This window comes from Mastomys coucha, unplaced genomic scaffold, assembly GCF_008632895.1.
Source record: "Mastomys coucha isolate ucsf_1 unplaced genomic scaffold, UCSF_Mcou_1 pScaffold2, whole genome shotgun sequence".
Taxonomy (NCBI): domain Eukaryota; kingdom Metazoa; phylum Chordata; class Mammalia; order Rodentia; family Muridae; genus Mastomys; species Mastomys coucha.
Window position 1 is genome coordinate 15,818,861 of NW_022196902.1, and position 12,254 is coordinate 15,831,114.

Here is a 12,254-nt window from a genome sequence, read left to right on the forward strand (position 1 = left end):
GAGAGAGAGAGAGAGAGGGAGAGAGAGAGAGGGAGAGAGAGAGAATACATTTTTGAACCAACAGAATCTTAAGATGGCTGTGGAGCAGCTGCCCTCAGGACAGAGGTAGGGGGCACTCAGCATAATTATATTTTTAAGCGATGATTGTTCTTCCTGTCTCTTTAGCTTGGCTTAAAGTGAATCCACCTTTCTGGGGGGCACTCTTTCGCTAGGTGATTGACATTCCCACGCCCAGATTAACTCTTATCTCTCGGGTAGTTTGGAATGTTAGGTATCCACCAACCAAAGTAGTAGCTTCCCACAGTGGGCTTCTGCAGAGCCCTAATCCAAGCTCCTGGACCGTTCCCCTATGAGTGGATAGTCACAAGATCTGTTTGGAGATGGGCTGAAACTGGGAGATAGCTGTAGCCCTGAATCTAGGGATATGGTTCCAAAGCTTTCACCAGACAGGGACTAGACTCCTGTCCCACCCTCCCGTGTGACCTCCAGGCAATGGGTGGGGGCTCACTTAGGAGGAGATAAGTAACCTTTGTTCCCATCTGCATTCCTGACCAGAGAACCAAGGACATTTATGAAACTGTTGCTCTCAGGGACAAAGTTTTCTTAAAATTAACCTTTTAAAAAAAAATTTTTTTTTTTTTTTGAAGACACCAAGGTCTGGGAACCACGTGACTCGTGCCTTGTTTATAAAAGTATCGAGCGACCTTTTGGTTTCCCCGCAGTCTGTGGACTTCAGCATGAGCGCGTCTTGGTGGCTGGCGTGTGCCGCAGCGTTTTCTGTCTTCTGTGTCTTAAAAGCCAGCTCTCTGGACACTTTCCTCGCTGCTGTTTACGAGCATGCGGTGATCCTGCCTAATGACACCCTGTTGCCTGTGTCTCACAGTGAGGCTCTGGCATTAATGAACCAGAATCTGGACCTTCTGGAAGGAGCGATCACATCAGCAGCGAAGCAGGTATCCTATCTCCTCTCTCTGGTGTCCTGAGGATGGGGGAGGGGTGGCTCTCCGGAAACCTGGTTCCTGTCAGGGTCAGTTCTGCTTACTACATTAGCATAGTCAAGGTGCTTTGTTTTACAATTAGAATCCTTTCACTTCAAAATTATTAAACACACCATTGTATATCCCTAACAAAGTGGGGGGGGGGACCGAGTTTGAAAATAACATTCTGCTTATTATTTAAGCAGGACGTTGAGGAACTAAATAGCCAGCATTTCGGTTTTCCCTTTCTGCTATACATAAAAGGAACGTTATAAACACTGCAGAGACCATTTGCTATTCTCTTTTTGAAAAATGGTTATTTTATGTATGTGTTTTGCCTGTGAGCACACACCATATGTGTGCCTGGTACCCACAGAGGTCAGAAAAAGGTATTGGATCTCCTGGAACTTGAGCAGCTGTGTGGGTGCTGGTGTGTGGGTGCTGGGACTTGAATCTGGGTCCTCTGGAAGGGCAGCCAGTGATCTTAGTCACTGAACCATCTCTACAGCCATATCCCCTTCAGCTGTTTTTTTTTTTTTTTTTTTTTTAAGATTTATTTATTTATTTACTATATTTAAGTACACTGTAGCTGTCTTCAGACACTCCAGAAGAGGGCGTCAGATCTTGTTATCTCGTTATGAGATGGTTGTGAGACACAATGTGGCCTCTGGGATTTGAACTTAGGACCTTCGGAAGAGCAGTCAGTGCTCTTAACCCCTGAGACATCTCTCCAGCCCCTTCAGTTGCTTTTTTTTAAGACTTCAAGGGGCTGGCGAGATGGCTCAGCAGGTAAGAGCACTGGTTACTGTACCAAAGGTCCTGAGTTCAAATCCCAGCAAAGGGTAATGAGAGCTTCCGGTGCGTCTGAAGACACCTACAGTATATGTATAATAATAAATACATCTTTAAAAAAAAAAACACTTCAATAACTTCAACATAAAGTGTTAGGGTGAGTTTACAATTTGACAAGATCTGGGGTGTTCAGAGTGTATGGTCACAGGCATTCAGCTTACAGCTTGAAACAATTAAACTGGTTACAAACTCCTTATACTAAGTATTATTGTCATCCGTTCATTTTACTTACACTATGTTTGCTAATGTCCTTGAGTTGGGTGAAGTGTGAAATTTAAAGCAAATTTTGCAAGGTGAGTGTGGTTTGGATAGAAGGGTTTAAGTAAGAACTCACAGGTCAATTATACAACAGGGACATGTAAAGTATGGTTAACAGTAACAAATATAAACACACAAGTGTAGTGGGTATAGCAGCACATACTTTTACTCCCAGGGCCCAAAAAGCAGGTAGATCCCTGTGAGTCCCAGGCCAACCAGGATTAGATACACAGTGAGACCCAGTATCCAACTAAAATATTATATATATTAAAATTAAAAATACTATTACATGCTGGCATTTCACCCTTAGTCTAACTGTTTCTTTAAAGGCCACAGCAATCTTCAAGGTGGCTCTCCAATCCCAAAGAGCCTGCTGCCTCTAGGCAAGGGATAGGCTAGGCAACCAGTGTATGGTGTCCTCCCTTCTGAGGAGCAGGGGGATAGGCTAGGTGACCAGTGTATGGTGTCCTCCCTCCTGAGGAACAGGGGGATAGGCTAGGCGACCAGTGTATGGTGTCCTCCCTCCTGAGGAGCAGGAGAATTTTGAGGTACTAAACAGGGGTTGAGTGATGAATCAATCCAGTTGAGCCAGACACAATTGACCAAAGTTCAAAGAAGGGTTGATTTGGGGGGAAGAAATTGGTTTATAATTAAGGGGAGGAGGGGACTGCGGAGCTCTAAATGGCACAGACAGCTGTTAGTGTGCGTTAAAGTCACCGGTGTGATAATGGCAGGATGAGAAATGAAAGTGCTTGGGAAAGGCAGATGTATATACATGTAATCTCAGCCCCTGGGGGGTGGAGGCAGAGGCAGGAGGATCAGGACTGTAAGGTAATTCTATGCTATACAAACAGTGAGTTTGAGGCCAGGGTAGGCTATGTGAGATCCTGTCTCACAACACAACACAACACAACACAACACAACACAACACAAGGAAACAGCTTGGGAAAAGAAAAATAGAGAAAACTGAAGAATAAGATGAAAAAGTACAGCCGGGCGGTGGTGGCGCACGCCTTTAATCCCAGCACTTGGGAGGCAGAGGCAGGCGGATTTCTGAGTTCAAGGCCAGCCAGGTCTACAGAGTGAGTTCCAGGACAGCCAGGGCTACACAGAGAAACCCTGTCTCGAAAAACCAAAAAAAAAAAAAAAAAAAAAAAAAAAAAAAAAAAAAAAAAAAAAGAAAGATGAAAAAGTACCCATCTCCTCCCACCCTGTCCTTTGAGATAAGATCTCTCTATGTCCTCTTGGCTGTCCTAGAGCTGGCCGAGTATTCTAGGCTAGCCTTGGCTCACTGAGCTCCTCTACTGTGCCCAGCCAGCCACTTAGTTTCTTAACTCTTGCAGCCCACCCCTAAGAATTTGTTGAAGATGTTTCTGTTTCTAACAGGGTGCGCACATTATTGTGACTCCAGAGGATGGCATATATGGTGTACGTTTCACCAGGGATACTATCTACCCATACCTGGAGGATATCCCAGACCCTCAAGTAAACTGGATACCCTGTGATAACCCAAACAGGTAAAATAACAGTATACAAAGGGTAGCAAGTAAGGGGAGACATGAGGAGGAGTTGTGGTGAGGGTAGACAGAGATGGCCACATTACACTGTAGACATACAAGAAATTCTCAAAGATACAAAACCAAAACCAAACCATGACCAATTATGAACCTCTTCTTGTTTTACGGGGAACAGGAGTTGAAGACACTGAGCAGGTCCTGTGTTGGTCAGATCTCTGCTTCTATCACTGGATAGCGGAGATAACCAACTTAAAAGGAGACTGGGAGTCTCTGAAGCTTTAATCTGGGCTCATCTGGCCTAGTCTTTTAGGCTCATGGCAACATCATACATCATGATGGAAAGGCCTGGCAGAGCAGTCCTCACTACAGGGGAGGCTGCTAGGGCTAGTGCTAGGAGGTGGGTAGCCACTGCTAGTCAGAACAGAGTTGATGAGCTTAACTGCTATGTGGGCTGTTGGATGGACTGCAGAATTGCAGACCAGTCAGGACAGGTTCTGTAGTGCAGTTTGGGTCTAGGAGTCAGATTCCAGAGTGTTCTTTAGTCTGTCATCTTCCAGCTTTCCTCCAGCTCTGAATTTTGAGTCATGAATATTTCCTAGTATTTCCTAGTGTGTCTCCTATCAGGCCTTGTTTCAGGAACAGACCACAGAAAGATTTGCTTTACAACCTTCAGAGTACTCTGCAGACATTCTAAAACAAATGTGCAACTGCGTGTATAATTACATAGTTATACATATTATGACTCAGAAATAGGTATGGATGGATTCTTAACCCCAGAATATATTTCTATGGCCAAATTCCTACTATTGGCATCCTCTGAAGCCTTTTGTTGTCTTAATCCTTTTTTTCCTACCTATCATTTTGAACTGTTGTATACACTAAACCATAGATTTTTGTTAAAAACTGATCCAAATTTTTAAAAAATTCTCTCCCAATGGAAATATATACCAGATTTGGCTCTACCCCGGTGCAGGAGAGACTCAGCTGCTTGGCCAAGAACAACTCAATCTATGTTGTGGCAAACATGGGAGACAAGAAGCCATGTAACACCAGTGACTCTCACTGTCCACCTGACGGCCGATTCCAATACAACACTGATGTGGTGTTTGATTCCCAGGGTAAACTGGTTGCACGATACCATAAGGTACAGTTAATTAATTTATTAATTAGTATTAATTAATCAATAGTTGTTAATAGTAATTAATATTAACTAATTAATCTATTAAATGTGAGCAGGAGAACAATTATTATTTACAATAATAAATGTGCTTTAGAGGGGAGCGGTAACAGCAGAGAGGGCAGTATTTAGATGTGATGAGTTCCTATAAGGAGACCCAAGGCATTCCCAGTGTGTTCAGCAATCTGGGAGCAGGTCATCTGGAATGGGTGACAGTAGCTTGAAGCCATCTTCACTGAACTATGCTGTCATCTTTTGGGCCTTGACTATTAAAACTCTGCAGAGGTAATGCGTCAAAGGTGAACTAAAAAGCCCTTACGGAACCCAATTTGTCCCGAGAAAGGAGTGAAGGAAGTTCATTGCACACAGTGAGGGTGAGGTGTTTTGTCAATAGTTGTCTGTTTCACTGATACTTTTAAGATCCGAGACCATCTATATAGACAAGTGCACTGGCCCACACCATCTGTACTGAGAAGGGAGTCATGGGTTCTATTTTACTGGAGCGAGCCACTCTGATTCCTTAAGGAGCTGCTCTTCTGTAAAGACAGTGGTCATACATAAAGTGTTGAGTGAATATGGTTTATGTTTACAGAAATGTCTCAGGAAGCTTCCTAGACTTTTATTCCCCTGAATTGTTTGTTCATTACAGCAAAACCTTTTCATGGGAGAAGATCAATTCAATGCCCCCATAGAGCCTGAGTTTGTGACTTTCGACACCCCCTTCGGAAAGTTTGGCATCTTCACCTGTTTCGATATTCTTTTCCATGATCCTGCAGTCACTCTGGTGACAGAGTTCCAGGTGGACACCATACTATTCCCAACTGCCTGGATGGACGTTCTTCCTCATTTGGCAGCCATTGAATTCCACTCAGCTTGGGCTATGGGCATGGGGGTCAATTTCCTAGCAGCTAATCTACATAATCCCTCAAGGAGAATGACAGGTAGGTAATATGTGGTCTTTAAACTTCAGTTAGAAAGGGCATCTAAACAAATTAGTATGCACATCTTTTATTTTCTAACTCTTAAATTTTAAAGCTAATGTAGTCTTTGAATAGAAACTATTTGTTAATATATATATAGTTATATACAGTACGTAGTAAAGATATATATATATACATATATATATATCCAATAAACTCACATATATGGGTGTGTGTATGTATATATGTATATATACATACATATATACACATATATATACATATGTATGTATAATATGTGTGTGTGTATTTTGCCTTCATGTATGTCTGTGCAACAAATGCATGCATTACTCCTTGAGCACATCAGATTTCATGGAATTGCAGTTACAAACAGTTGTGAGGCACCATAGGAATGCTGGGAATCAAACTTAGGTTCTTAGGTCCTCTTAGTGGAAGAGCAGCCAGTGCTCTTAAATACTGAGCACCTCTATAGCCCAACTCCTCGTTTTGAATATTTAGTTAGTGATATGCTTGCTATCCATTCAATCTCTAGGTAAACTATTTTTGTCTGTGTGGGACATTGTACAGTTGTAATCCCAGGATTCAGAAGACTAAAGTAGGTCCTTTAGCTAGCCTGGGCTAAATAGTGAATTGAAGGCCAGCCTGGACTACATAGAGAGACCCTGTCTCAAAAAGAAAAAAAATAATCCAAAGGAAATAAAATAATAAACATCAAAATAATACATGTCCCCATTTGCTAGATTTAATATTACTCAACTGGAAAGTGCAACTTTTCTTCATTTTCAAAATTCAAATATATGTAAAATTCTTTTTTTAAAGGTGTTTTTATTGTCATGTCCTATTTGATTTCATTTTGTCTTTATCCCTGGTCAGTATATTTTAAGGGAATTTGTATAATATGCTGCTTAGAGGGAATAAAACAATGAGTTTTTAGATCCCAGTGATTATCACAAAATCTCTTTATTTTCCTGTTTCCTACTGTATTCCAGGAAGTGGTATCTATGCACCTGATTCTCCAAGGGTCTTTCACTATGACAGGAAGACCCAGGAAGGGAAACTCCTCTTAGCCCAACTGGATTCCCACCCAAGCCACTCCCCGGTGAACTGGACTTCCTACGCTAGCAGTGTAGAAGTACCCCCAACTGAAAACCAGGAACTTCAGAGTATTGTTTTTTTTGATGAGTTTACCTTTGTGGAGCTCAAAGGGATCACAGGAAATTACACTGTTTGCCAGAATGACCTCTGCTGTCATCTAAGCTACCAGATGTCTGAGAAGCGAGCTGATGAGGCCTATGCCCTTGGGGCATTTGATGGGTTGCACACTGTGGAAGGGCAGTATCATCTGCAGGTAACGTGAGTGCCAGAAGATCCAATGCTGAGCAAAACTGAGTGTCAATAGTGATCAATGGAGATAGTTTTTAGTATAATGTACGTACATCTCCCTTCAGGAAGTATTTTAGTTAGGGTTTCTAGGAAACCTTTCGAGATGAAACACCATGATCAAAAGCAAGTTGGGACATGTCTTGGCCACTATTGCTACGAAGAGACACTATGACGGTGGCAACTCATATATAAGGAAGTTTTAATTGGGGCTTTTGGAGGGTTTCAGAGGTTTGTCATCATAGTGGGGAGAGTTGTTAGCACGTAGACAGACATGGTGCAGTAGAGTAGCTGAAGTTCTACATCTGGATCTTCGGGCAGCAGGAAAGGAGTCACTGGGCCTGGCTTGGGCTACTGAAACCCCAAAGCTCACCCCCAATGACACACTTCCTCCAAAAAGGCCACAACTCCTGATCCTTTCATATAATGTTACTCCTTGGTGACCAGGCATTCAAATCTATGAGCTTATGTAGGACAATCTTATTAGTCCAGCTCAGGGAGGGAAGCTTTTTTTGTTTTGTTTTTTGTTTTGTTTTTGTTTTCTGTTTGTTTGTTTGCTTATTTGTGTTTTGCTTACACTTCCCAGTCAGTGCACATCATCTACAGGAGTTCAGGCTGGAACCAGAGAGAGGAGCTGATGTAGAGGCAACACCAATACTAAAATTATTCAAATTTCAGAGAAAGGACAATGTAGTACCTAGGATATGGCTTATGTGGACAAGTCTAGGGATTTTCTGTGTACTCATCAATGCATGTCTTCCTCTACAAAGGACTTAACACCAAGTATGTACTCAGTGTTTAATGTAGATGGAGTTGCCCCAGACTGTTTGGCAGAGCGGCTTACTGCTGAGCCCCAGGTATCTCCCAGTCGGCAGGAAGAGGAGGCTTACATAGAGCCTGGGTTTTGATTCCTTTGTCTGGCTTTCAGCCCATTTCACTCAAAACATTACAAGGTTCTCCTCACAGGGCCATCCATCAACAGTTTCTGCCATATCTATTCGTCCTTATACTACTGCAAAATAAACTATAATGCTTTCTCTGATTTTATGACTTTCTCGCTGAAGATTCCTCACTAAAGTACTAATTGACAAATCAAATGCTTAAGGGATGCAGGAAGACTTGGTACATGGTCCCTATGCTGTAGTCCTTCACACACACACACACATACACACACACACACACACACACACACACACACGCTCTCAGCTTCAATTCCCAGCATCCATAGACTCTCCACATGTTAACAAGCTGCTATTGCTTTTTCGATGGTGGCTCCCTCCTGCTCACCCTTCATTCCACCTCTGGTTGTTATCTTTGCCCTAAAGAATGCTTGCTACATCTGCAGGACCTCTGCCACTCCTCAGCTAGGTTAGCAACCTCGTTTGTATATTCCCAGAACATCTCTGCTTGGCTTTATTAAAGCCCTTCCATGCCTCATGCATCAGTCACATACTTAGGGACTAACAGCTCTGCAGAGTTACAGCTGTGCTTGCTGGTGACACTTTGCTTACTGTGTGAACCTGTCAGCCATGCTGCGCTTGCTGGTGACACTTTACTTACTGTGTGAACATGTCAGCCATGTTGCCTCCTTTTTACAAACATCTGAGGACTAGGTGTGGACTAGGTGAGCAGCAGTGTTAATGATGTGAAGGCAAGTGCATCGCCCACTTGAGAAACAGTGCCCAGTGGAGTCGAGAGACACATGAGAGGGTGACACATGAGAGAACACCCTGTGTATGTTTTGCTGGAAGAGTATCTAGTTGCTGAATTTAATCTAGTCTGGAGACCCAGGGAAATTTCTAGAACTGATGCTTGTTAGAAGAATGCGAGTGTGAAGGTATCCTTCATAGGTTTAAATGTCTATTTGTTTCCTCTGACAGTGTATTACAGGGAGCACTGAGGACTAAAGTAATTTATAATTAAGTATATTAGTTATTCAGCAGTAAACCAGGCGATTATAATGAGGAAGAAACATTCTACCTGCTAAAGATGCAGAGGGAGTTTTCTAGAACAGTATTTCAACTGACTTCCTCCTTTGTTCCCTCTGTCCGTCCCTCCCTCCCTCCTTCCTTCCCTTTCACTATTGTTGCCTTTCACTATTGTTCCTGTTATGTGGCCCCGATTATAAAGTTCAGATTTGTTTTGAACTCTTAGTTCTTCAGATTCAGTCTCCAGATTACTGAGATTACAGGCATGTGTCACCATATCTGGCTTATCTGATGACTTCAGGTTTTTGCTTTTTTAGAGTAGATAGCATAAAATTAATGAGTAAATTAAAACATCTTTACACACTTTTAAGGTATAGCTAACATATGGCATTTTTAAAAAAGATTTATTTTATTTATTTTATGGGTATGAGTACACTGTAGCTGTATAGATGGCCATGAGCTATCGTGTGTGTGGCTGCTATTGATCTCAGGACTTCTGCCGGCCCCGCTCGCTCTGGCGTAATTTACTGTATCTGTCTTCAGACGCACCAGAAGAGGGTGTCCGATCTCATTACAGGTGGTTGTGAGCCACCATGTGGTTGCTGGGATCCAAACTCAGGACCTTCTGAAGAGCAGTCAGTGCTCTTACCCACTGAGCATCTCGCCAGCCCAACATATGGCATTTTGATACATGGCTACTCTACAGAGAAATTTGATGTTGATGAAGTTAGTTCTACATTTATCTTGACTCTGATGTCTCCATTTGCACTCCTTGTCTAGATCTGTATTCTGCTAAAATGTAAAACTACTGATTTACGCACCTGTGGTAGTTCAGTGGACACAGCTTCTACCAGGTTTGAAATGTTCTCCCTCAGTGGCACTTTTGGGACTCAGTTTGTCTTCCCTGAGGTGTTGCTGAGTGAGGTCAAGCTTGCACCTGCGGAGTTTCAGGTAAAGATCTTCTCTTGATAAAGCCAATTAATTTAGTATAGGAGGCATTTTGACATCAAAACTTAACCCAAATTCTTCCAAATATAAATATTCATCCCCATTTCAAAAGGGTAACATTGTCTTTGAGGATCATGAAAAATACTGAACTGACTGAATTTCTTGCCTGAAAATTAATATAATCAGCATGTCCTGTTTTGCTCTTAACAATGAAGAAAGCTTATTGGGGCACTGTATGATGGAGTCTGGGTTGTTCAAAATGTGTTGAGTAGGAAAAAGATTCAGTTATAGTGGGTGGTTCAGGACCAGACTCAAGAGAGTCTTCTGACCCTTACACCCACTGGGTTTGATGTCCAGCAAGATGATAGGAAGAAAGGAGGGAAGAAGAGCTGAAGGGGAGAATCCAGGGGTGGCTATTGTTGGCAAGAAGGAAACCTCCAAACCCCAGAAATAATGGCCTGCTCCACAACCTAGTATGACTTCCCAGCAGTTCCTCCTGGACTGCAAAAGTCCCACTCTCAGTCCCCTTCCCAAGAAAAGTGACTGCAGGGGTGAGGGTGCACCATGGGAGGGTAGGGGGAATGGGGAGCCAGCCACAGAGTAAACCCCACCTCGGTCCACTGCTACTGACTATTTGTGGTGGCCTTAATGGGTCTGAATGGACTGGATTACAACCACCTCCGATTTTCATGCTTATAAATTCATGAGGATGCTTCCTCAGACAACTATATCATCAGGCATTGACTATATGCATTAAATAATAAAGGAACCAGTTTCAAACTTTCTTACACTCTGCAACATTTTTAAATATCCAAAGAGCAAAGTTGGGCCATTACTTTAAGCCATTTCTTTTGTTTATTAAAAGCACGATGAGATTTTTGTAACTTAAATAGACTTTATGTACTTTTCTGTGTTTTAATCAGGTGACAAGTGACGGGCGCCTGGTTAGCCTGAAGCCAACATCCGGACCTGTGTTAACAGTGGGTCTCTTTGGGAGGTTGTATGGGAAGGACTGGGCATCCAATGCTTCCTCAGACTTCATAGCACACTCACTCATGATAATGCTGATTGTGATACCTATTATACATTACTTGTGTTAATGGAGTTTTTACAGTTTTTTATTTTATTTAGAAAGTTTAAAATTGGTGGATGCAGAAAAAAATAACTGTTTGCCAAGAGTGGACTCAGGTGTAAGCAAATCAAGTGTCTCTTCTTAAGAGAAACATATGTGCACCAGATACATTTCAGGAAAATTAATAAAACTTTGAGCATTGGTATGTTTTGGAACTAAGATGTAGGTCCAAATAAAGGTTGCATGTATTTTATCCAGAAGGAATAGAAATTACAGTTAAAAGACACTTCAAAATATCATAATATAGATTTGCAAGAGGTTTGAATGTATTATACATCTTACTTAGTTGTGCTTGAAATTTCCAATGTGTTTGTTCATTTGGGCTATTAAGTATTTATCTCAACAATACATTTCATTCTCTTATGGACCAAATCCTGTAGCTTTAATTCTTAAGTTCAAGTCCCAGTTCCCACAACCTCAGAACATGATTGCCTTGGTGTCTTTGGCAATAAAGACGTAAGTGGCATCATTAGCATGGACTTTAATCCAATATGACTGATATCCTCAAAAGAAATCAGGACAAAGACAGGCATCAAGTGAAGCCCTTGTGAACACAGAAAAAGATGGACATCTAGGACAAGAAAAGGGGCCTCAGGAGAAAGCAATCCTGCTAATGTGTTGAACTTCCAGGCCCCCAGAATCACAAGGCAATAAACTTCTCTTTTAAATGGTCTAGTCTTTGGCTCTCTGTTATAGCAATCCAGACATACAAACAACTGCAACAAGACCAACACAGTTCTCTCCTTGGCTCCATTTTCAAACCTAAAGATTTAAACAAAATGGTTTACTTAGTAGAGTGTCCAGTTAGTCTAGTCCCCAAGACTCCAACAGATTCCTGGAGAAGATGGCTCCTACATTGATGGTGCAGCCACCAGATCATTGAAAAATCTCCTAGAATTAGGAAGCAAGAAAACCACATTTTTGAAAATATGTGTTTAATCTAACACTACATGTTCTCTTTTAGTAACAGCAAAATATTTAGATATTATACCACTTAGTAAAGAATAAGAAAAATTTTAAATAAAAATGTGTGCATGCAAGAGAATGCATGTGTGTGCCCATTTTTGTTTTTTGGAATAGATGTACATATGTAGCAGCCAGAGGACAACCTTGGGTTTCATTATTACCCTTAACCTAGTTTGAG

The 12,254-nt window shown here is 41.8% G+C and overlaps 1 protein-coding gene across 1 annotated transcript; it reads left to right on the forward strand.

The window, feature by feature from the left end:
- The first annotated feature begins 531 nt into the window (after window positions 1-531).
- On the forward strand, window positions 532-11,780 carry LOC116097699 (pantetheinase). Its single transcript, XM_031380310.1, has 7 exons — window positions 532-953; window positions 3,474-3,604; window positions 4,556-4,748; window positions 5,431-5,722; window positions 6,712-7,070; window positions 9,811-9,981; window positions 10,902-11,780. Exons 1-7 carry the CDS (start codon window positions 738-740, stop codon window positions 11,076-11,078), a joined length of 1,539 nt encoding a protein of 512 aa, XP_031236170.1. The 5' UTR covers window positions 532-737; the 3' UTR covers window positions 11,079-11,780.
- Window positions 11,781-12,254: the final 474 nt, after the last annotated feature.